This window comes from Zootoca vivipara, chromosome 6 (genome assembly GCF_965207765.1).
Source record: "Zootoca vivipara chromosome 6, rZooViv2.hap1.1, whole genome shotgun sequence".
Classification (NCBI taxonomy): domain Eukaryota; kingdom Metazoa; phylum Chordata; class Lepidosauria; order Squamata; family Lacertidae; genus Zootoca; species Zootoca vivipara.
This window is the reverse complement of record NC_142589.1, coordinates 68407983-68433889: the sequence shown is the minus strand read 5'-3', so window position 1 is coordinate 68433889 and position 25907 is coordinate 68407983. Positions and strand designations below refer to the sequence as shown.

Genomic DNA, 25907 nt, shown 5'->3' with positions numbered 1-25907 from the left:
TCTTTGGCCAAGTAATGAGTACAAAAATGCATATACGTGGGACCAAACATGCCTAAAAATGCCTTAAAAACATGGGGTGGAGGTAAGGATATGGATAACTTTTGCATTAATTTTCTGGAGGGCTTTTAAATAAAAATCAGAAACGGATGTGGAAATGACAAGAACTGAACCTGAGACTGGGAAAATGATAAACTGGGAGAAGTTGAAAATGGCAGATTCTCCCTTCCATCCTCCTCCTATGAGGCTTTTCCATATCGGGAAGCACCTGCAGCGTAGGAAGCTGCAGAGCACAAGGCAAATGTTTAATGGAAAGAAAAGTAGCACACTGGCACTCTCAGCCACTTGAAGATAAGCTGAGCCCCACCACACCAACCAGAGCAATAAAGGGCGTTCAGAACTTTCTTGGCTGTGAATGAGGAAGAAGCAGCAGAAGCCTCTTTCGCAGGAGCAGAAAACTTTCAAGTAGTTGGAAGAACGGTTTTGGCACAGCTCATGCAAAGGAACGGAAGTATACAGTATGTAGCACTAATTCATAGGGAAGAAAGTGGTCTGCTGCAGAGGACATCCAAACAGTGGTCTGGAGCTCTTTACACCATTCTTGGGGCCAACCTCAACAAATGTGTCATAAGTCACAGGGCTCATCTACACTCGCTTGTCCTGGCACTTCCCTCTGGAAAAACCCCATTTTTACTGCTGGATCGGAGCAAATGTCAAATGGGTTTTCTCTGGGCCAAGTGTCCTTATTTTCCAGGGACAGTCCTAGATTTACAGAAGCTGTCCTAAGTTTCTGATTGATGCTGGAATGTCCTGCTTTTCCTTAGGACAGGCGTCTCCAAACTGTGGCCCTCCAGATGTTTTGGCCTACAACTCCCATGATCCCTAGCTAACAGGACCAGTGGTTGGGGAAGATGGGAATTGTAGTCCTAAACATCTGGAGGGCCGAAGTTTGGGGATGCCTACCTTAGGACGTCCCTATTTCCATCAGAGAAATGTTGGAGGGTATGAGTCAAGCAGAAAACAACTCAGACCCAAGCTTCCTTGTCACAGGACACGCCCTTAGGCACACTCTTACACACAAGGTTATTATTAATATAGGATGTCAGGGGTGGAGAACCTGTTTCTCTCTGAATGTTGCTGGGCTCCAACTCCCATCTGCTGCATTCTGCATGGGCCACAACCACTGAAGAGGATAGGAGTTTTATTCCATCATCCTCTGGAGGGCCATAGGTTCCCCATCCCTGACACAAACACACAATGAGTGGTGTTCACTGAGAGCCCTACTCAGAGTAGGCCTCTTCAAGTTAACAAACTTGACTAATTTAGGTAGGTTTGTTAATCTCAGCAGGTCTATTCTGAGTAGAACTTAGTTCTATTGCAACCCAGAATTCCTATCCCGGTTTTCAGATGAATATTATTTCCCAAAGGAGTTCGTATCAACAGAACAAAGTTCCAGACGAGAGCCATCTCCCTGCCTTCAGGCTTACAGACTAAAAAAAGACAGCCAGGGCAGGAGAGCGGAGGGAACAGGGACATCTGTTTTGACAATGCCAGGACAAAGTCGTGAGTTAAAAACAGACATGCACATCCAGCTGTGGCCAGGCTGGTTTGCTTGGGCAGGGGTTGTGCAACTAACCCATGAGCCCTTAGTCCCTGGGATGATGGCAGAGGCCAGAGTGTGCTATCTTCCAGCTCTACAATCCAAGGGCTATCCATACAGATATATTTTAAAAGGAGATGCCCTGTTGGCTTACTAACACGCTTGCTTCAGAAGTACAAGGCAGTTGATTGCACGGTCAAGGGATGTAGCAGGTGGAGAAGAGAACCATAGAACTGTAGAGTTGGAAGGGACCCTGAGCACCGTCTAGTCCCGTGTTTCCCAAACTTGGGTCGCCAGCTGTTTTTGGACTACAATTCCCATCAGCCCTGACCACTGGTCTTGCTAGGGATGATGGGAGTTGTTGCCCCAAAACAACTGGAGACCCAAGTTTGGGAAACACTGATCTAGTGCAACCCCTTGCAATGTGGGAATATGCAGCTATCCCATACCGGGATTGAACCTGCAACCTTGGCGTTAACAGCACCTGACTCTAACCAACTGAGCTATCCATCTGCAATAGCTAACCTGCAGTGGAGGCTGGTCCATTGGGACAGATGAGGCCCTGCTCCACCAAAGATCATCTGCTCTCAGCCAGACCTGACCTGCCTGCCTTCTTACTTCTTACAGTACATCACCTTTCTCCAGCCTGAGGGCCTCCAGCTCCCATCAGCCAATGGTCAGGGATGAAGGGAGCTGTAGTCCAATGATATCTGGAAGGCAGCAGGCCAGGGAAGGCTGAAAACAAGTTGGAGCATATGTCCTAAGGCAAAAGTAGGCAGCCCATGTACCTCCAGAGATTGCTGGATTTCTCCTCCATCAGCCCCAGCTAGTATGATCAATGATCAGGGATGATATGAGTTGAAACAGCATCTAAAGAGCCACGTGTTCCCCACCTCTAGGAACATAGGAAGCTGCCTTATCCTGAGTCAGGTCATTGGTCCATCTAGCTCAGTACTGTCTACACTGACTGGCAGTGGCATTCCAGGGTTTCAGACTGGGGATATTTCCAACCCTACCTGGAGATCTCAGGGATTGAAGCTAGGACCTTCTGCATACAAAGCAGATGCTCTACCACCGAGCTATGGTCCTTCCATGTTTTGCCCCATGTTGGGCACAAGGTTCCTGCATTTCAGGGGGTTGGACTAGATGATCTTCATGGTCCCTCCCAACTCTGTGATTCCCCTACAATATGCCTGAGGGGTTCCTGGATTTGACTTTGGTTTAGCCTGATGCTACTGGGGACAGTGTGTGGGCACCAGGGCCTGGGAAGACGCACCGAGCAGATATTGGTGGCTTATGTTAACGTGGCGCCGTCCCCGAACTTTGTGTGCGTTTGTGGCAACGGAGGGGGTTGGCAGATGTGCCTGGTGGATTTCCAGGGGCACCATAATTCAGGGCAGAGGGGGAGGAGACCAAAGGAGTGGCCAGCTTTACAGAGACAAATGCACAAAATTAACATCTGTTGGCTTCTGGGAATGACCTAATTTCTGGCGGTTGAGCTGGTGCCAAGCAGCTATGGCAACATACTGCAGGGGTGTGCAAAGCTCAATGCCAGGCCTGTCAGCATGAAAGGCTGGTAAAATTAGAGAGGTGTGTCCTTGTCACCACGATCTGTTCACGTTGGGAGCACAGATAAAAGTGCCTACGCTCACTCCCTTCACCAAAGTGGGTTCTGAGTAGCTTGAACAAGAGCCAATGGGTCTCCTTTGCTGTAAAAGCATCCTCCATACCAGTCATAGGCAAACTCGGCCCTCCAGATGTTTTGAGACTACAATTCCCATCATCCCTGACCACTGGTCCGGTTAGCTAGGGATGATGGGAGTTGTAGTACCAAAACATCTGGAGGGCCGAGTTTGCCTATACCTGCTCCATACTCTCCACCAATAACTAGGGGGAGATAGGAAAGACCTATCACAACTTCCTGACACATCAGCCTCCTTCTCCCCACCCCCAGGAGTGGTTCATGTGCCTTATTTAATTTATTTTAACTTATTAAATTTGTTAGCCACCTCCCCCCGCCCCACAGTGCAACCCAAAGAGACTTACAGCAACCAATAAATGACATGCTTTAAAACCACCAGAAAACAAAACACAATTCTGTACAGTTGTACCTTGGATCCCGAATGCCTTGCAAGTCAAATGTTTTGGCTCCCAAATGCTGCAACCCCAGAAGTGAGTGTTTTGGTTTGCGAACGTTCTTTGGAACCCGAACGTCCGATGCAGCTTCCGATTGGCTGCAGGAGCTTCCTGCAACCAATCAGAAACCGCACTTTGGTTTGCGAACGTTTTGGAAGTCAAACGGACTTCTGGAATGGATCCCGTTCGACTTCCGAGGTACCACTGCAAATGTAAGAAAAACCTAAAAAGCAGAAAACATCATAAGGAATGGGACAATCATAAAAACGTAGAGCTGGAAAGGACCCCAAGGGTCATCTAGTTCAACCCCCTGCAATGCAGGGATCTCAGCTAAAACATCAATGGCAGATGGCCATCCAACCTATGCTTAAAATGTAGCCTGCAAGGCTGTAACTCAGTGGTAGACCACCTCCTTTGCATGGAGAAAATCCCAGAGTCCGTCCACGGGTAAAGCTGAGAGCGCTCTCTGCCAAAAACCCTGGAGAGCTGCTGCCGTTCAGTGTAGACAGTACTGAGCTAGACGGACCAATGGTCTGACTCAATTTAAGGCAGCTTCCTATTTCTGCTACGTGTGCTATTAACATGTTTTAATCTACATAGACGGAAAGGCTGTGATGGGCATTGCGTCAGTCAGGCCCTGCATCCTGCAGTGGCCAGATTCCCTTCTCCCAAAGTAACACAGGCGGCTGCTTTCCAGTGGTTCAGACCCCTAGCTTAACTAGCTCAGTTCTGTCTACACTGACTGGCAGCAACTGTCCGGGATTTCAGGGATGGGAGATGCTGGGGACTGAAGCTGAGGTCTTCTGTTTGCATAGCAGATGCTTCCCCCCGCCCCATTCCCTGGGCTCCAGCCCTCCCCTAAGCACAGGTGTGTGGAAAGTTACCAAGCTCCTGGCGGGCAGAAGCCGAGGTCTTTTGAGAGGGTGCCTGAGCAAGGGGCACACATGGGTCAGAAGTCCTGGCAGCGCTGCTGAGCATGAGGGGCACCCAGACCAGACAGCCTGGAGGTGGCTGGATGGCGGAACTGATGGGAATTGAATGAGGCTGTGATACAAAGCGCCTATTGTCCGCCTGCCGACTTGCGCACTCACAAGCTGCCAGCTCTGGCTGAATTCCCCCAAGCCCACCCCCCACTCGCAGGACGGCAAGATGGGATTTGTGCCACACACACACACACACACATGGCTTTCCCCTCTTTTTGCCCTGTGTTCTCCAGGCTCACTTCTGAAAAGCATTCTTATTGAGCAAGAACCGATCGTGGCTTTCGATCCACCTCGGGGAGACCAAGCTGCCACCACAACCTCCTTTCAGCTTCCCATCATAGAGGAGAGCCAAGGCTCTCTGGAGCTGTAGGGGGCAGAGCACCTGTTTTGCACACAAAAAAGGTCCCAGCTTCAATCTCTCCATTGCCAGGTAGGGCTGGGGGGAACCCTTGAGAGCTGCTGCCAGCCAGTCAGGTGGCCCACTGGTCAGAATAAGGTCACTTCCTGTATTTCTATCCACCCCAGTTAGCGCATTTGGCTGGATGACTTTCGGAAGTGGTCCTCGGAGGACGACTCCGCCTGTTACCCCATTTGCTTGCAACATTCCCTCCGACGACAACCCCAATTCCTACTGGATCCTTGTGGAATAGCTCTGGAAAAGTTATATATGTACCCTCCAACCTTTCTCCGATGAAAATAGGGACGTCATATTCCACGATGGTAGTAAGAATAATTTTATTATTTATCGCCCGCCCATCTGACTGGGTTGCCCCAGCCACGCTGGGTGGCTTCCAACATATATAAAACCATAATAAAACATTTTAAAAACTTCCATATACAGGGCTGCCTTCAGATGTCTTCTAAAGGTTGTGTAGTTACTTATCTCCTTGGCTTGGAGGTCGCGTAACTCCATACCCTCCAACATTTCTCCACTGAAAATGGGGACACCCTAAGGAAAAGCGGGACATTCTGGGATAAATCAGAAACCGGGACAGTTTCTGTAAATCTGGGACTGTCCCTGGAAAATAGGGTCTGGTCAATGAGACCTATTGTCTGCTCCCCACAGCTTCTCTCGTCCTTGAGTTTTTATACCGCCCAATTAAAAGCACTGGGGTTCTTTTAACCAACAAATGAAGCAACTTTCCATTTTATTTTTCATTGCCACTCAGTCTCAAACCCCTTTTCCAAATCTCTGCCACAGCAATGCCTCTTAGTGCATAGTTGCTATTGGCTAGGCAAGCGTCACAAAAACATCCCAAACCCAAAGCCCAACGCCAGCCAATTTTTTTGCCTGTTTGTGGGGGGGGGCACCCTCTGTTCTGTGTTTTGCACTCTGGGGTTGGGGAGAGAAGGTGGATTCACTGCTCTTTTTAGAGCCGAGGGGCCAGGAAGTCTGCTGTGGGGCGCAGCTGGGCCTTCCACACGAGGTTCAGGCTACCCAGTTTGTATCCAGGTTGGCGCTGCCACGGTCTCCTGCCTACTCTGGATTCTAATTGGCTCCCTGAGGTGAATTTGTTCCTGGGCACGGTGGTTTTCCCGGCTTCTGTTCTTCTGGGCAAACTTTTTTGCTGGGGAGGAGGAGCCGCACACCTCCCTGGTGATCCTGCCCTATTTCCGTGGGGGTGGACAAGGAGCCTGGCAAGAGCTATTTGTGCTATCTGGGCGGCTTTCATCTCCCTTCCCCCTGCAGCTCTGGCACAATGGACCGCCGATTTCACGCCTATTAGCAGGCAGGAATGCAGCGGTTCGCCTCTGCCTCTGTGTAGCTTCAAAAAGGATTTGCCGTGAAGCGTGGAAATACAACGCAGAGGCGGCCCTGGGCCTGAGGCGGGGAGGGTGCGGTGGGAGGAGGACGAACGGAGCCAACAAGTGGGGAGAGGGGAGGTGGAATATGCATGGCAGTGTTTTGTAACTGGAACACGGGAGTCGCGCCTCCCGGCAGGCCCCAGCAATTACAACCCTACGAAGAGCCGTGGATCCGTGTCAGAACACACGTGTTGCTTGCAGAAGGTCCCAGGTTCAATCCCGTGCATCTTTAGGTAAAGGTAAAGGGACCCCAGAGCATTAGGTCCAGTCGTGACCAACTCTGGGGTTGCGGCGCTCATCTCGCGTTATTGGCCGAGGGAGCTGGCGTACAGCTTCCAGGTCGTGTGGCCAGCATGACAAAGCCGCTTCTGGAGAACCAGAGCAGCACACGGAAATGCCGTTTACCTTCCTGCCGGAGCGGTACCTATTTATCTACTTCCACTTTGACATGCTTTCAAACTGCTAGGTGGGCAGGGCTTGAAAAACAAAACAAAACTATGGAGAACCTCTGCCAGTCCCTGTAGCCCAAAGGCAGGGCAACTTTTTCCGAGCTTGAGAGTCACATTCTCTTCCAGGGAAGAGTTCTATTATGCCGCCTCCTCATGAGACCACAAGTAGTCTCCACTCAACGGTGCTGCGTTCACACCCTACGTTTAAAGTATATCATAGCACTTTAAACAGTCACAGCTTCCCCCAAAGAATTCTAGGAAGTGTAGTTTCTTACAGGTGCTGAGTGTGGTTAGGAGACCACCACCTTATTCCCCTCTCAGAGATACAGTTCCTCCTGCCCCTGGGTAGGCTTGTCAGCTTTTGACCCACCTCTGCCATTTGATTGGCAACAATTAAGGCAGTGATTGAGCTTTATCTCCAGTCTATGAAATTCCTTTAGAGCTGATGATTCTATGGCATAGCCAGTACAAAAAGTTGGCAACCCTCTAGTCTCATTCTCTCTCTCTCATCACTTGCATTTCAAGTACAACAGTTCTGACAAAGGGTTGTATTGAATGCTAGTTCTACTCAGAGTAGATTGTTTTGAATCAATGAACAAGACCTAAGATAGAGCCATGATTTTCAATGGGTCTACTCTGGGTAAGACTTGGTTGGCTACAACCCCATATCTGCTTTAGGGGATCCTGAAAAAGCGTCCCTAGGTGCATTTGCCAGATGAAGTGTCCTTGTTTGTGGGTGCTATGCTGCTCTCTTTGACCCAGGGGCAGCAGAATTGTGATATCAGGTGAAGGAGCTGCCACTCTTACATGTTGTTGGACTACAACTCCCATCATCCCTGATCATTGGCTATCCTGGCTGCGGCTCATGGAAGTTGGCCCAACAACATCAGGAGGGCCAGAGGTTCCCCATCCATGATTTCAAGACTGGCAAAAGGCGTGGGGTGTGTGCATAAGAAGAAATGTTAGCTAGAGATGTTGACGAAGTTCTCAAGTTCAAGAAGCAACTCCAAGGACTTGTAAAAGCCTACCTTAAATGAAAGCTGAGCTTGTAAAGTCCCCCTCTCTGTTCTTCTTGGCCTCAGATTAAAATCTAAACCAAAGAAGAATTCATGGCTTCCCCTGGCTCATCCCTGCTAAGCTTTCCTTTCCCCAAAGCTACCCATTTGTTGTTGTTGTTTAGTCGTGTCCGACTCTTCGTGACCCCATGGACCATAGCACGCCAGGCACTCCTGTCTTCCACTGCCTCCCGCAGTTTGGTCAAACTCATGTTGGGAGCTTCGAGAACACTGTCCAACCATCTCGTTCTCTGTCGTCCCCTTCTCCTAGTGCCCTCAATCTTTCCCAACATCAGGGTCTTTTCCAGGGAGTCTTCTCTTCTCATGAGGTGGCCAAAGTATTGGAGCCTCAGCTTCACGATCTGTCCTTCCAGTGAGCACTCAGGGCTGATCTCCTTCAGAATGGATAGGTTTGATCTTCTTGCAGTCCATGGGACTCTCAAGAGTCTCCTCCAGCACCATAAAGCTACCCATACACCCACTCTAAAATACATTCCCTTCCCATTCCCTGAAGCTGTGGCAGCAGCAGTGAAGGTGTGCAGGGGGGTAAAAGAAGGGAGGTGTGTTTTGGGTGTTAGTGGGGGGCTGGCCAGCTGGCTTATTTTTTTCTGAACTCTCAGATTTGCTTGGGGAAATTACCTGAGTGTTTTTGATTGTCACCTCCCCCAGGAAATTTTTTTTGGATAGTTTCCAGGTGAATGTAAGGCAGGTTTTTGGAGAGTTCGCCTATTTCTAATCTTGGCTGCAGTGGTATCTTTTTGTGTATGGAGACGGCTCTCATAACAAAGGGACGTCTCCTAGCCAGATGACAGCCGTTTCTGTCTCTCCTCACAGTCTATTCCTGCGGTGTTGACAACTTCTAATGGTAAAGCATTCCTTGCCTTCGTCTCTCCCTTCCAGAGCTGATAACAGAACCCAGGCATCCAAACGCTTGATCTTTTCCCGCACCCCCAACCTCAGGGACGCAGGAAAAACCATTCTACTTACAAAGTGCAGTTATGAAGTACAATCCGGAAACTGCAGCGAGTGCAGAATGCTGCAGCACAATTGCTGACAGGAGTGAGGCCTTGTCAGCATATAAGACCTGGGCTCAGAGAGCTGCGCTGGTTGCTGATATTGCAAGGTGTTAATGTTAGCGTATACAGCCCTTAAAAACATGAGACCAGTTTACCTACAAAATCACCTTTACCCCACATGTGCCCAACTCGACTGCTTTGATCGGTTGAATTGGCACTATTACAGGTGCCACTCAATATCCATTTATGAGAACTCGATTGTTTAGTGTGGCGGCAACTGAACTTTGGAACTCCCTGCCTCTTGAAATCAAGCAAGCGCCGTCATTGTACTCTTTCCATCACCTGCTGAAAACATTCTTGTTTTGGCAAGCCTAACCCAGGTGCTTAGAAAGTTGAAGTGATTTGAATCTGTTTTAGTATTTTAACTTTCGTACGTTCTAATGTATGGTTGTGTATTTCTCTCGAATTTTCTGTTTTATCTCTTTGTAAACTGCCTTGAGGTTTCTCGCAGTCAAGTGGGGTATACCTTTTTGTGAAATGAATAAATAAATAAGCACACGTCTCACAAAGTCACATGGTGTCCTGGTTTAAGACGGAGCACAGATCCGACATTTTGTGACCCCAGACAAATCATAGTGCTTGCATATTAAAAGTTTCTAGATATCATGGTTCCTGGAATAAACAATCCCTGTTTAAAATGTGTAATGAGTGTAAAACGTGTCCCCATAACCCTGTTCCATGCAGGGAACCTAGGAGTGGGCGGTTGCTGTGGGCTGTTTTTGGATGTGAAGTTATGGGATGTTTTTAATTGACATATTGGCGAGCTTTGCAATCCCTTTGGTTGTGATGTTAATTGTGGATTGGATTATTTTTAGCATTAGGTTGTAGCGGTGGTATTAGATTTTTTATTAGGTGTTATCGCGCTTCTGTATTTAGACTGTTTGTTTTGGTCCTGAACATCTTTGTGCACAGATGTTTTTTGTGGGAATTGTTTTATATAAATATAGATTAGATATAGATTAGATATAGATACCGGTAGATATATATAGAGGCTATGAGTAGGCTATGAGTAGACCAGGCGCCCCCTCTCTGTGGGGCCTATGAGTGAAGGCCTATGAGTAGTTGAGGGCCAGGAATGAACTATGAGTAGACCAGGCTCCCACTCCTTGTGGGTGGCAGGGACATTGGCAAAGGAGGCCGGGCTGGCACACTCATCCCCACCTCCACTTCAATGTGATGGGAATTGTGTGACTAACGGGATGCCCAAAGAGGGCTCTAGCTTTGTAGCTCTTTACCGCCACCACCCTCCATCCCAAACCTACGCAAAATTTTGGACTCTGTCTTAGCAACATGGGGAGCTGCCTAAATGAGACCAACAGCCCACCTAGCTCAATATTGTCTGCACTGACTGGCAACGGCTCTCCAGGGGGCGTTCAGGCTGTCCCCCAACCCTATCTGGAGATGCTGGGGGTTGAACCTGGAACCTCCTGCATACCTAGAATCATAAAATCATGGAACTGTAGAGTTGGAAGGGACTGTGAGAGTCCTCTAGTCCAAACCCCTGCAATGTGGAAATATGCAGCTGTCCCTTATGGGGATCGAACCTGCAACCTTGGCATTAGCAGCAGCACGCTCTAACCAACTGAGCTATCCAGTCTGGTAATGCTACAGAAAAACAGATGCTCTGTCCCTGAGCTATGGCCCTGCCGGCTAGCCCCATGCTCTCACAACTATCCCCAAAGAAAGAAATAGTGTCACGTCCTTTAAAGGTGATCTGGTTGTTTGGAAGTCTCCAGTCTTGGGCACGCTTTGGCACTGGAGAGTTAGTGGCTCCTTGTGGCTCAAGGAAGGGAATCTCCCTCTCCACCAACCATGAATGTTCTTCCCTGCCTGACACTGCACTCCAGTTTCTGCCGCTCCCCCTCTCTCCAGCCCCTTTGCCCTGCTATTTACAAACAGCATCTGCCGGTACCTCAACAGCCGTGAGCAGCATGACAAAAAGGAAACGCATTTGCCAGAACTGGAGTCCAGCAGTGGTGCTCCACCCCCAATCAGCAAAAGTGCATGAAGCGAAGTGATGGTTTCGAGAGGGTGGTGAGGTCAGGAGGAGAGCTCACCCACCCTGCCGTTCAGATGGAGTCACACTGCCCTACATGAGGCTCCCTTGCAATGGTGCAATGCTTTCGAATGTCACCAGATGGGAGCCCATATGGAGTCCCCCCTTTGGGATTGTGGCAGGAGTGTCCCCTGCAGCTGTGTGTGTGTTCAGGAAGTGTGTGTGTGTGTGTGTGTGTGTGTGTGTGTGTGAGAGAGAGAGAGAGAGAGAGAGAGAGAGAGAGAGAGAGAGAGAGAGAGAGAGAGAGAAGTGAATGAATGAATGAATTTGCCAGGCTATTAAACAGTGTTGGCTCCAGATATTTGGGCGGTCCCATTGGGCAAGATGACCTCATTGAGGTCCCAGAATGTGCCCATCACCTCGCAGCTCTCTCCACTGCCCGCTCACTCACTGTTTCCCTCTGGATCTGACCTGCACCCAAAGGAGAAGGCAATGCAAGCTGCTTGCACCCTTGGAGTTTGTATCCAGTTTCTGCTCAGAGTACACTTTTGTTAGTCAAGTCCATTGATTTCAAAAGAACCTGCTCAGAGTAGGATTGGCTTTGGATACAACCCTCACATACCCTCCAACATTTCTCCAATGAAAATAGGGACATCCTATTCCGTTATTTTTATTATTTTATCAGTACCCCACCCATTTGACTGGGTTGCCCCAGCCACTCTGGGTGGCTTCCAACGTATATAAAAACATAATAAAACATTAAACATTAAAAAAACTTCCCTCTACAGGGCTGCCTTCAGATGTCGTCTAAAAGTTATCTCCTTGCTCAGGGGTCGCCTAACTCCATACCACTGATAATAGAGATGTCCTAGGGAAAAGTGAGACATTCCAGGAGTTTTTTCAGACCAAGGGCCACATTCTCCTCTTAGCAACCTTCCAGGAGCCACATGCCAGGGATGGGCAGGGCCAGAGGCAAAAGGGAGGGCAGCAACAGATGCCAATTTTACCTTTCAGCATGTGGCTAATTCCCCCACATACATGTACCTCTCTTCCTCTGCTATCCAGACAAGCAAGAGGCATTCTTTCAGCCAGGGAAAAAACACTCAAGGAACATGCACAGCACAGCCAATGAAGGGTGCAGCCTAGGGAGAATTATGAGGGCTAGTCAGAGAGACCTGGAGGGCCACGTTCAGCCCCCCTGAGCCTGAGGTTCTCCACCTCTCTCAGAGGCATGTTCTCACTTTTTTATTATTGATTATTTACCCCACTTTTTATTTCCCTGGTGGACCCATCCACTCCAGAGGAGCAAGTGTGAGAATGAGTTGTGATGGAAGAAGAGAAGGTGCCCCATTTGTGCCTGGGGAGGGCTCAGGAGGGAACACACACAAACACCCCCCGTAGAAATAGGGTTGGTCCTTTCCCTGTTTCATCGCTTTAAGAACTGTTTTGTAAGTGAGGTGTTGGAGATCAAAAAGTGTCCTCCCTTGGGTGGTGAGTGAGATGAAACCGAGCCGTACAGAGGGTCCTTCTCTTCCTTGCTGTAAACACACACACACACCAACACACACACAATTTTAGGAAATGGTTGGGCAGTCGATGCTCAGATGTTCAGATGGGTACCAGGCTTGGTGGCCCTGTTCCAGCCGGCATCAGATCCCCTATTCCCCTGGGGTGGTTGGACCAGCCTGCCTTTCTGACTCTCTTCCAGCCCTTTGTCTCTGGCTCCATCTCCATGTCTCAGCCCTCTTGACCCTCTTGAGAGGATTATCGTGCTATTCAGACCCTCGTTTAGTGGGTAAACTTTTAAACAATAGGACAAAGGCCTGGCGTTATTGGATTGCAGTTAAGCAGGCTTTAGTGAGGAGATAAGAGTCTCAAGATGGAGGGATCTGTGTGCCAATAAAGGCTCTTTCAGCCTCGGAGATCTTAACAGTCTCCCAGTGGCCGAAAGGGCGGAAGGCGCAGGGGGGCGGGGGGGCAAAAGCTGGGTGCTGGCAACTAGATACCGTATGCTTCAGCAGGGAGTGTGTGTGTGCAAACCAGCAACATTTATTTTATTTCTTCATTTAAAAGCATTCAGAAACAAATTAAACAGGGTCCGATCTTATGGGTTTGGGGAAACCTGGGCAGAAAGACACATCTTTACCATATGTTTGAAGCAGCGGGCAGATGCTGCTTCATGTATAGAAGGGGAAATACTATTGCAGGTCACTCCAATCTCCAAGCATTGTGGCTATATCCTGGCCACAGTAAGAAGGAAGCAGAATGAAAAGGCTGTTTCTGCAGAGTCTCAAAAACCCAACCTTTTAAGGCTGATTCACACATCCCTATGTATCGCTTAGTTATTACCCTGAGCAGCTTTAGGGCCTGTCAGATCCCTCAAAGCCCAGCCTGATCACGGAGACCATCCATAGAAGCAAAGCTGGTTTTCCCCTGAGTTAGTGAGGCTCATTTGACATCAGCACAAAGCCGAGCCTTTCAAGTCGCAGTCTCCAGTCCGGTGGAAGTTTCTTCCAATAGAAATTCAGGAGACGTCTTCCAGATTAACCTTTAAACGTTTGCTGAAAACGTCACTGTGCCACCAGGCTTATGCAGATAATAAAGACAAAATAGTTTCTGTAATAGTTAGCTGGTGGTCTGCTAACTACGTAATTTTACGTTTTTCTAAAGTTTCTCACCATATGTGTGTGCGCGCGCGCGTATCTGTTTTGTGTGGTTTTTAAGTGAAACTGCAGTATAAGTGTAATTCTTACCAATGGGTGAATGTGTTGAATGTTACCTCTAGCAATAGTAAGGATCTGTTTTATAGTGTCTGAACCACACCAGGATGTTGCAACCATTGGAAGATAAGAAGCTGCCCTATGCAGAGTCTGGCCATGGGCTCACCTTGCTCAGTAATTGCCCACACTTGATGCAGGAAGTCCACTGCCATGGCACCCCTGACATTTGGCCGTTCAGCCTCTGCTTAAAAACCTCTCGGCAACTACCTCCTGAAGCAGGCTGTTCCGAGGTCCCACAATTTGTGCCCTGAGCAAGCTCCTCTCTCTCTATCTCTCTCAATTAATCTGAGGACAGCAATGTCCCTCGAAAGAACACTGGCTTGAAATGCATTTTCTACAGACAAGAAAGTGTTAGGTTTTTCTCATCTGTCCCCGGACTAATGAATGATCAGTCCTCCCAACTCCTGGATAGGCCTGATCTCAGTATTGCACAAGTTCACTCTGCAGTAAGCAAGCGAGCTTTATATGGATCAGCAGTCTCTGGGGAAACTTCTCTAAAATATCTATTTAAGCATCTCTTGTTTCTTTAATGGTCAATTGAGCAGGAAACCATGAGCTATTCAACGGAGCATGACATCCGCAGCAAGCAAACCTAGCAAATCCCCTTTGGGGATCTTTACACAGAGAGTTGTGAAAAAGGATACCCCCCCCCCCAATACGCAAGTGGGATAGCATAGGAACAATAAGCAGAGGCCCTGCTGCAGTGGACCAAAGGATCCGACCATCATGTAGTATCGCCTCTTTTTCTCGCCGTTTTCATATGTACATAGGGGAAGGCTGCAGAGGAGATTGAAGCGCATTCTGGAAATCTTGGTTTTCTGGATTAAAGTGCTCTGTTGCCCTACTGCAACAAATCCACTTTTATTTTTATTTTATTTTTTTTAAAAAAACCTTTTTGCAGTTAGGAAAGTGTTGGGGAAATGCACCGGGAAGTGTGGGATGTGCATATGATGAACACCGTACCAGCAAATCAGGATGAAAGCTCATTGTCGTACAACCTCCCTGCCAATGGATTGGAACGAATGCGCAATAAAAAGGCTATGCATCGCCTAACCTTTGCATAAGCTTTGGGCAAGCAAATGAGGGTGAGAGCTGAATTTTCAGGTCCCCTAGAGGAGCCCGTGGTCTCTGGGGCAGCAGCATGGATCTGCTCCACTGTCTGCGCACAGGCAGGGAGGGGAGATCATCCACGGCTGCCAAGGCACATGTACAATCCTTGAAATCCATTTGCGTAATAGCCCCTGATGAGACATGACACTCTGGCTGCATGAACATGTTCTGGATCTTAAAGGATATGCACAGGTGGAAAAACAGTCCTATGCAAAGCTGCTTTGGGAATTTTATTGAAGCATGGATTATAAATTCCTCAAATAAACAAAATAGAAATCAAGAATTGTTTTGTTTCTTTGTTTAAACAGTTTATATACTGGTTGGAAGGGTAAGGATTGTACACTGGCGGACAAAGGGGGGCGGGGGCGGTGCGCCCCAGATGCCATCTGGGGGTGACATCGCGGCCACCCCTGGGCCACTCGCTGCACACCCCCGGACCGCTCACTGTGCATGCCCCCAGATGCGTGCCACGCCCCCCTGTGGGCAACATGCCACGCCCCCTGGGGTGCGTGCCAGCCACGCCCCCAGATGCACGCCGCTCCCGGTGCTGGAGCAGGTAGCTTCCCCACTGGGATTGTATCCATGTTTTACTCAAGTCGATCCATTAAAATGAATGGATCCAAGTTAGTCATGCCCATTACATTCAGTGGGTTTACTCTTAAGCAGGCATCCCCAAACTGCGGCCCTCCAGATGTTTTGGCCCACAACTCCCATGATCCCTAGGTAACAGGACCAGTGGTCAGGGATGATGGGAATTGTAGTCCAAAACATCTGGAGGGCCGAAGTTTGGGGATGCCTGCTCTTAAGTATGATTAAGCATTGGATACAACCCCAAGCACACATCTGACAGTGTGTATGCGCTATGCCTTTAAAGCACCATTCTTTCCCTCAAAGAATGCTGGGCACTGTAGTTTGTTAACGGTTTCTGGAAACTTTAGCTCTGTGAAGGGTAAACTACAGAGCCCAGAATTCTCTGAGGGAAAGAATGTGTTCCAAATGTGCCTTAAAGGTATAGTGTCTATACAGCCCCATAACATAATAAACAAAGATTAAATGAGGGGGACCCCACCTTTTAAAAACCCTACATTACAGAACATTATAGTTAACTGCTGAACAGGATGTCAGAATAAACCATTGCACATGAAGAACTACAAACAGTACAATGGAAATTCCACATTTTCAAGCAACATACATAACAGCCAAACAAAATATCCTCCAAATAAATTCATTACAAATGAAAAACAACTGCAAAGCAGGCAATAAAGTAATACCTACATTGTTTTATTGGGATTGACAGTATAATGGGATATACTGATTTATTCCTGCATAATCTGGGCGTTCCGTGCATTCTTATTGACCCCCAGATCCTTCCTCCACCCAAAGCAAATATAGGACCCCAGAGGGCGCAGTGATTTACTTGCTTGCGCATGTGTGTGTGTGTGTACACACACACACACACACACACACACACACACACACACACACACACCATCTCTAAAGTTTCTTTTAATGCATTTGCCTAGAGCTAGGGGAAGGGAGAGCAAAAGAAAGCTGTTTGACGGTGGGAACACAGAGTGGAAACAGAGGCTTCCTTGGCTGAAGGGCATGTGCAGAGCACACCAAACCAGCACCTCAGCAGTCTGTGGCGCGGAGATAAGGCAGTGCCAGGGACCCGGGGGCTCCTGCGGCGCCTCAAAAAATTGAAACTCTCCTCTAACAGCTTTCCCTCCCTGCTCTCCTGCTTCGCAAACCCCCCTCTCACTCCTCCCAGGTCTCCTCAGCGCATTTGTGGCTTTTGCTGCTTCTCCCACAAAAGGAAAGAGAAGGAAGAATTTACCAACAGGAGGAGGAATGTTATGGGGACATGCACTCACCTCAGCTGGGGAACAGGTTTTTCCCCAGGGAGGAGGGTAAACTGGCCCAGATCTCCCGCATTACTACTAGGGATGTGCAATTCTGTCAATTTCAGCTTCTCTCTATTTCCCCTTCTTCCATTCTCATCCTTTCCACATTAGTGTGTGTGTGTGTGTGTGTGTGTGTGTGTGTGTGTGTGTGTATTGGGGGTGAATTTCTCCTAATATGCACATTTTAATGTACAATTTTGCCTGACGTACACACGTTTGCAAAGCAATCTCCCCAACCCAGACACATTTTTGCACACTGTTTTCACTCCCCTGTGCCCTTGTAAGCACACGTTACCCTCCTACATGTGTTTTTGCAGACGTTCCTTGGCTGGAGATTCAGAGGAGCTCCAGTCTCGATGGAAGGCTGTGTTTTTGCTCACGTGTTGTTTCCGAAAGCGCAAGTGTGGGAGGTTCATCTTTAAACGCAAACTGAACTCTGAATCTCTCCCTAATTGCTTGACCTTAACCACCTTGGTGCCGTTGTTCTTTGCTCCCCAGGGTTGGCGGCCTATTTCTTCCAACAGCCCATGGACCAGGTGATTGTGTCCGGACAGTCCGTGACGCTAGCTTGCGTGGTGATGGGCTACCGAGGCATGGTGCAGTGGACCAAGGACGGGCTGGCCTTGGGGGGAGAAAGAGACCTGCCAGGTATGCTCACCGTGGTACTGGGAGGGAAGCGGGTACAGTAGCGATGAGTCGCTGTAGTAAACCTGTACGACTCCAGGGGGCGCTGCAGGTGCCTCTTTCCATCCTGGGTTCTGCAAACTTTACCTTACATGCAGCGGCGTAGCTAGCCGCCTGGCTGCCCGGGGCGGCAAACGCGAAGGCACCCCACCGGGGGGCGGGGTGTCTGTCGCGCGCATGCATTGCGCATCACGACGCACGCATCATGGTGCATGTGTCATGACGCGCGACGCACGCGGCACAGAGCATGCACACAGGAGGCATGCGCCGTGGCGGCACGGCAAACCCCGCAAGCAAGCCATGGAGTGAGGCAGTCTCGCTTACATCAGGGCTTCTCCTCCAGGCTGGTGGAGGTGGTCAGCCCTGTCCAGCCTGCTGCCCCCCCCCCCCGCCCAGCCTGCTGCCCGGGGTGGCGCCCCCCTCCCCCCCCATTACTATGCCACTGCTTACATGACAAGCTGCTTTTCTCCTCACTGCAGGCTGGTCACGCTACTCCATTGTTGGAGATGCATCTGCTGGGCAGCATAACCTGAAGATTGACTACGCTGAATTGGATGATGATGCCATCTATGAATGCCAGGCCACTCAGGCCGCCCTGCGATCGCAGAGGGCCAAGCTGACCGTACTTAGTGAGTTCTCTTCCCCTCCCCCTTCGTTCCTCAGACCACTGACACGATTATCCCACTTCACCCTCTTTTCGAGGCGGTCCCATCCTTGACCAGAGTTGCTCAGGCGTGAGAGCGCTTAAAATCCAGTTTTTCAAAACCATTCTTTCTCCCACCCAATAATGATAATGATAATAATTTATTAGTTAGACCGCACCCGTCTGGCTGGGTTTCCCCAGCCACTCTGGGTGGCTTCCAACAACATCACGATACAACATCAAACATCAAAAACTTCCCTAAGCAGGCCTTCAGATGTCTTCTAAAAGTCAGGTAGTTGTTTATTTCCTTGACATCTGGTGGGAGGGTGTTCCACAGGGTGGGCGCCACTACCGAGAAGGTCCTCTGCCTGGTTCCCTGTAACCTTGCAATGAGGGAACCGCAATAAGGTCCTCGGAGCTGAACCTTGGTGTCTGGGCTGAAGGATGGGGGTGGAGATGCTCCTCCAGGTATACTGGGCCGATGCCGTTTAGGGCTTTAAAGGTCAGCACCAGCACTTTGAATTGTGCTCAGAAACATACTGGGAGCCAATGTAGGTCTTTCAGGACCAGTGTTATGAGGTCTTAGCAGCCACTCCCAGTCACCAGTCTAGCTGCTGCATTCTGGATTAGTTGTAGTTACCGGGTCACCTTCAAAGGTAGCCCCACATAGAGCGCATTGCAGTAGTCCAAGTGGGAGATAACAAGAGTATGCACCTCTCTGGCGAGACAGTCCGCTGGCAGGTAGGGTCTCAGCCTATGTACCAAGTGGAGCTGGTAAACAGCTGCCCTGGACACAGAATTGACCAGCGCCTCCATGGACAGATTTGAGTCCAAAATGACTCCCAGGCTGTGCACCTGGTCCTTCAGGGGCACAGTTACCCCATTCAGGACCAGGGAGAAGACAATCCTGGTTCATATATAACGAGAGTCGAAAATTCCTGCATCCAGTCCTGGCTTCTTGGATCCTTTCCTGGCTTTTCTGCTAATCTATCAATGTGTCTTGGCAGCATAAAAGGAGCTGGAGGATACGCTGTTGTGACAGCCCATCAACACACAGCCACAGGGGCTTTTGCAGTCCAGGCTCAGGCCCAGAGGCGTAGCTAAGAGGGCGGGGGGCACTGGGTGCCACATCATGGAGGTGGCACTTACCACAGGGCCTGCAGCGCACCCAAGCCACGTCTCTCTGCAGGGTGCCAGAGTGGAACATGGCTAGGGCACTGGGATTCCGGCGTGGCCTGCCTCACCCCGCAGGCATCTCGCCCCACAATATGGCACCTCGCCCTGCCCCCTTTGTGTGGCATTCATGTGCCACCCAGGGTGTCCAAGCGGCTAGCTGCCCAGGCCGAATCCTGTACTCTTTACTTGCTGGGAAGTAGGGGTGAGCAAATGGGTCATTTTCAGTTTCTCTCATTTCCCCCAGTCTGGAATGTAGCTCCCCACATTTCTGCAACAATTTGAGATTATTGTTTTTTGCCAAAAACAAAAACCCCGCCTCGTGAAAATTCACCAATTTCAGTGTGAATTTCTCCTAACAGCTGCAGTGTTGACAAATATATGCATTTCTGCAAGCAAGGTCCCCTAATATAATGCATTTTTGTACGAGTACTTTCATATCCATTCATAGGCATGCTTTACACTAATCTAGGCATTTTTGTACGCATGGCTGCATTGCAAAATTCAGAGCTGTGTGAATTTTAAAGGGCTGCTGTGGCTCAGTTCATGGGCTCTTTTGGAAACTGCAAATTAGGTAGCTTTGCCTTTAAGTGTGAGATGAATTTAATTTCTTCCCCATCCCTATGGGGAACTCAAAACGTCTCTCCGCCAGTTAGGAATTCCTGACTCACTGCTTTTGTAGCACACCTTCCTGTGTCTTCGCTGAATCAGAAATATACTTTTACTCTGGCTCACTCTCCTATGCGCAGTGAAGAGTTGGCGTGCATCTGTCCCATTACCACCAATGTCCCCACCTGGAGATGCTGGGGGTAGAACCTGGGACCTTCTGCATTCAAAGCAGGTGTCCTACCACTGAGCTACACCCCTTTGCTGCTATCAGAGGCCTAGATCTTAGTGCTATTTTAATGCCAGCTTTGCGGACAAGCTCATGCTTCGCATGCATAGTTCCTGGTTCTATCCCCATCATCTCACATTTAAATGATCTGGCAAGCAGCTGATGGGAAAGACTTTCCACCTGTCAAAGTTGGCTTGTCACAGGTTTGGGCAGGTAAGGATCCAGCCTACCAGCTGTGTTCAGCAGCCCACCCCAGCCCTATATTAAAGATGCAGCCAAGGACCAGCTACTGCAGCCAAGACTTTGCTGCAATCCTATCTGGCTCTGCTTACACCTGGTAGCGCTGCTCCCTCTGTAGACCTCAGCTAATGGTTTTCTGGATCAAGGACCCACATACATGATAAGCTGGTTTTGCTGCGTATCCCCTGAAGAATGGGGGCCAGCCAGAAAATCTGCTGGCAGGACGTTGCTGGCTGTTTTGCAGTAAACGATTAAGTGCTTCACTTCTCCCTCTTCACAAAATCTGGCTCAGATGGAAACTCTCTCCTGCTGCTTCCGCCATGCCCAGGGTGTTTGTTGTTAATATTCTGGAGAAGCTTCTGTGGCCCAAACGTCTTGCACCTGGGAGTTCCCCCTTACCAGATAACACAGCTAACCTATCTTCTCCATGTCTCTTCTTCCAAGTCCCTCCCAACGACCCCGAGATCCAGAACGGTCCCATTGTGCATGTGATATCCAACATCCCCTACAACTTGTCGTGCCGTGCTGCCGGGGCCAAGCCAGCTGCCGAAATCAGCTGGTACCGAGATGGGCAACGCCAGGAGTCTGCCATGTACTCCAAGGTGAGACTCTGCTGAGTGTTGGCAAGAACTAGACAAGCAGAGGAGGGGGGTGAAAAGTAGGACAGCGAGTCTGAGATCTGTCTGGGTAAGCCTGGCGAAATGTCCAGCACCCTCCCTTCGTCCATCACAATCTGCGTTGTCAGGCTGACTTATCCTTTCACCTATTGCTGCTGTTGCCGAACGACATGTCGGTAATAAAAGCAGGCTCCTCCACAATTTAATTGCGGGTGACAGGACTGACCTGGTGTGGATTACTGAGACCCCAGTGGACAAACTGGGAAGGCCAAATCTCTCCCAAGCGCTTGGTGGTGCAAAAACACAGGTTGTCACTGTCATTCATTGTAACTCCATCCTTCTCCATTATTTCTCTGTTATTTTTCACTGAGAAACTAATGCCAGGTTTTAGGGGTTGTTCTGAGTGTTAGGGTTAGGATTAGGATCACGAAGATGAAACAATAAAAAAGGTAAAAGGTAAAGGACCCCTGGACAGTTAAGTCCAGTCAAAGTCGAATATGGGGTGCGGCGCTCATCTCACTTTCAGGCTGAGGGAGCCGGCGTTTGTCCACAGACAGCTTTCCAAGTCATGTGGTCAGCATGACTACACTGCTTCTGGCCCAATGGGACACTGTGACAAGTGCCAGAGAGCACAAAAACACTGTTTACCTTTCTACTGCAGCGGTACCTATTTATCTACTTGCACTGGAGAGCTTTCGAACTGCTAGGTTGGCAGGAGCTAGGAAAGAGCAACAGGAGCTCACTCCGTCACGGGGATTTGAACAGCCAACCTTCTGATCAGCAAGCCAAAGAGGCTCAGTGGTTTAGACCACAGCGCCACCCGCGTCCCTGTTACTGCCCAGTAGCCCCCCCCCCTTGCATGAGGGTTGCTGGTGAACCCACAGTCAATTGTGCTTGGGGACTTCAACCGCCACACCACATCTGGGCTAGCTCAGGACTTTGTGACCATATCAACCAGGGGACTATCTCAGCTTACTAGGCATGGGGAGCCTGTGACCCTCCAGATGTTCAGTAAATCATAGAATTGTAGAGTTGGGTGGGACCATGAGGGTCATCTCATCCAACCCCCTGCAATGCAAGAATCTTTCACCCAAAGTGGGGCTCAAAGCCACAACCCTGAGATTAAGAGTCTCATGCTTTACCAGCAGGGTTGGATTACAACTCCCAGCATTCCTTGGTCATGCTGGCTGAGGATGTTGGGAGTTGTAGTCCAATGGCCATTGGAGGGTCACAGATTCCTCAGTCCAGCTTCCTCAGTTAAGCCACCACCACTTTGAATCGTGCTCAGGAACAGACCAAAGTTCAGCAAAGTTATTTCAATATAGGCGAGACGCATTGCACAGCAGCAAGCTTGGTCCCAACACTCAGTGTACATTTGAATAAGAAGGCACGGCCAATCCCGGCGTTCTATGAAATGTACCTGATGATATACAAGCTTTCAACCACTGGTTGTTGTATTCACACATTCACAAATGGTAATGTTAGACCTGTCTGCCCTGAGGGAAGGAAGAAGCAAGGGAGCCTAGGCCACAAAGCACGCATGCCACCAGCTCCCCATTAGCCAGAGAGGACTCTGTTGCTCTACATTTGATATATAACGGATTCATTTTAGGATTTTAAAATGGTAAATCCCCTTGGGTGCCTTGGCAGACAGGCAGTATACAAATCCAATAAATGAACACTAGATGCAGGCTGGGAAAAAGAAAAATGTGTTTGTGTTTGTGCGACGTATAGAGGCCCTGTCTCCAGAGAGTGGCTATCCAAGGAAATATTCAACATGGAAACCCTTCTTCCTCTCCTGCAGGCCCTCATGGATGACGGCAAGCGAGAAGTGGCTGTCAGCACCCTCCTCTTGACCCCCAGCAGCAGGGACATGGGCAGTTCGTTCACCTGCCGAGTCAGCAACCCAGCAGCCCCAGCCGGCAAGCAGACCACAGTCACCCTCAATGTGCAATGTGAGCCCACAGGGCATGGGCCTGCGGGGAAGGGGCGGGACTCTGTGGCAGCGCATCTGCCTTCTGCACAGAAGTTCCTGGGTTCAATCTCCCAGCACCATCCATTGTGGCTGGGCATTTTCCCTGCCCGCAGCTCTGGAGAGGTGCTGCCAGTCAGTGTAGGCAATACTGAGCTGGTGGTCTGAATCAGTATGAGGGAGGCAGCTTCCTATGTTGAAGGAGACCTGGGAAGAGAGGAAATGGAGCTGTTTCACCTGGAAGCGAGGATTCTGCGGTGCAATAAATGTGGCCACATTCACAGCGTAACATTAAAACGCCACGAAACCAGTTTAAACAACCACGTCTTTTCCCAAGGAATCCTGGGAAATGTGGTTAGCTAAGGGTGCTGAGAATTGTCAAAAGAGATGCCAATTCCCCTCACAGAGCTACAATTCCCAGAGGGGTTGAACAGTCAATCCCGTTTCCCAGGGAACACTCTGAATTGTGTGTAGTTCTGTGAGGGGAATAGGGGCCTGCTAACAACTCTCAACATCATTGATAAAGTACGGTTTCAAGTGCTGTGGTGCCACTTTAAATGTATAGTCCAGATGGGGCCTAGGTCACTGTGGGGTGGTCCAAATGAAATAAGAGCTTGGAGTCCTTATGTCCTGCAGAAGCAGTGCTTTTTGTACCTTGCCATGGCTCGGGGCTTCTGAAAGCATGGAAACCTGGAGGAGCAAGCTATGTGGAATCCTAGCTACCTGCCTTGGCAGTAGCCTAACTGACTGTACTCAGGTGGAACAGCTAATAGACACCGCATATGTTGATAGTAAGGGAGCCAGGCAGATGCACCGATGGATAGTAAAAGATTCAAGCAGATGTTGGCTATAGGCACAAACTTTGGCACCCATTTCCCAATTGGGATAAAGGCCTCGGGGAGAAAAAAAGGCATAAACCTTACCTTTTGGGGATCCCTTCGCCGGGTCACTGGGGCCTTTACACTAAAGGAAATAAATGTTCAGGATTTTCATCTGTTCCTCTCCCTCTGTCTTGCAGATCCACCAGTTGTCATGCTCTCGGTGCAGCCACAAACTGTGGCCGAGGGTGGCAAAGTGAGCTTCCTCTGCACGGCCACCTCCAACCCTGAAGTGACAGGCTACAGGTAAGGGCTAGAAAGAGGAGAGACCCTGACCACCAGAGATCTTGCAGCAGCAATGGTGTGACTGGGATGCCCTCTAATGGCAACACTGCAGATGGCACGCTTGTCGATGCTTGCCAATTAGCAAGGCAGCAAAGTGTATTTGCTTTCTTTTGCTGTGGTTCTTGCCTTTTCCTCGCCCTTCCTCATCTTTCAAAGGAAGAGAAGAGCCCTGGGGAATCAGGCCAGAGGCCCATCTAGTCCAACATTCGGTTTCCTTCAGTGGCCAGCCAGATGCCTTCTAGAAGCCCAAATGCAGGACATGAGAGCAATTTAGCCCTCTGCCACCTTCTTAGGCACTGGTGTTACTGCCTAGCCATCATGACTAGTACCCACTGACAGCCTGACCCTCCAAGCATCTGTTTAAACCTTCTAAGTTGGTTGCCATCTCCAATTCTTGTGGCAAAGAGTTCCACAGTTCGACTCTGCCCTGTGTGAGGAAGTAATTTCCTTTTGTCCATTCTGAATCTCCCACCTTTCCGCTTCATTGGATGGGTCCCGGGGAGGGAGAGGAACTTCGGTTCACTTTCCCCATACAGCACATGATTTTTATATATCTCTCTCAAGTCCCCACACCCTCCTTATTCACCTGCTTTCTAAATAAAAGATCCCCCAGGAGAGGGGAATATTTTTTGGTCCATTGGGTCAGAGATCTTCCCTTCCTACGGTGGGCCAACTTTGATGGGTAGGCTGAACCACCCACCTGTCACCCACCTGACATCGTATTGACTTTGAGTGATTGACAAGTGGTTTGTCACCCCCTGCTGTCCAAGCTGACCCGCCGAGTTGAGCAGAGATCCTGCACAAAGCAGGAGTGAACTCTCCACACATCAGGGGGCTCAATCCTGCTTTGTGCAGGGTTCGGGCACTGGGAATGGGCTGGTGCACCTGAAGTAAGCAGGATTGAACTCCCCATGTCAGTGGGTGTGTGGGAAGTTCAATCCTGCTCTCTGCAGCTGCATCCCCACCTGCCTTGCACCTGGTGTCACACAGAGCTGTTCGGCAGTGGAATTTGCTGCCAAGGAGTGTGGTGGAGTCTCCTTCTCTGGAGGTCTTTAAGCGGAGGCTTGACAGCCATCTGTCAGGAATGCTTTGATGGTGTTTCCTGCTTGGCAGGGGGTTGGACTGGATGGCCCTTGTGGTCTCTTCCAACTCTATGATTCTATATGATGGGCATGGTTTTGGGGGGGGGGTGGCCTTGTGGTCCAAAATGGGGAGGCCTTGTGACCCACATTTGGCCCATGAGCTGGAACGTCCCTGGCCCTGACGTAGGGGAACTTTTCCTCATAAAGTACCCCTTGAGCTGAGCTCTCCTAAGACCACACATCTCTTCACAGGTGGGCTAAAGGAGGTGTACCTATTCCGGAGGCCAATGGCGACAGCTACGAGGCAACGGTTGACCAGTCCTTCTTCACAGAGCCTGTGTCATGTGAGGTGTCCAACGCTGTGGGCAGCACCAATGTCAGCACGCTGGTGGATGTGCATTGTAAGTAAAGGAGGCGGCCCCAGATCCCGAGATAAGTAGCTCGGTGGCAGAGAACACACTTGGCACCAAGAAGATCCCAGGGTCAGCCCTTGCCATCTTCCTTTAAAAGAATCAAGAAGTGGAGCAATGGGAAAGACCCTTCTAGCAGACCTGAGAATGCCAGAGACAGTCTGAGTGATAAACACTGAGCAGGGTGGATAAATTG

At 49.6% G+C, this 25907-nt stretch overlaps 1 protein-coding gene across 1 annotated transcript in view; it reads left to right on the top strand.

Annotated features, from left to right (window-relative positions):
* KIRREL2 (kirre like nephrin family adhesion molecule 2) overlaps positions 1-25907 on the top strand; it is a 57098-nt gene that overhangs the window by 15323 nt on the left and 15868 nt on the right. Inside the window, exons 2-7 of the mRNA XM_035119529.3 lie at positions 17391-17540; positions 18056-18205; positions 20912-21069; positions 22889-23039; positions 24075-24180; positions 25554-25702. Coding sequence (XP_034975420.3) covers positions 17391-17540; positions 18056-18205; positions 20912-21069; positions 22889-23039; positions 24075-24180; positions 25554-25702 — 864 coding nt within the window. The remainder of the gene's footprint in view (positions 1-17390; positions 17541-18055; positions 18206-20911; positions 21070-22888; positions 23040-24074; positions 24181-25553; positions 25703-25907) is intronic.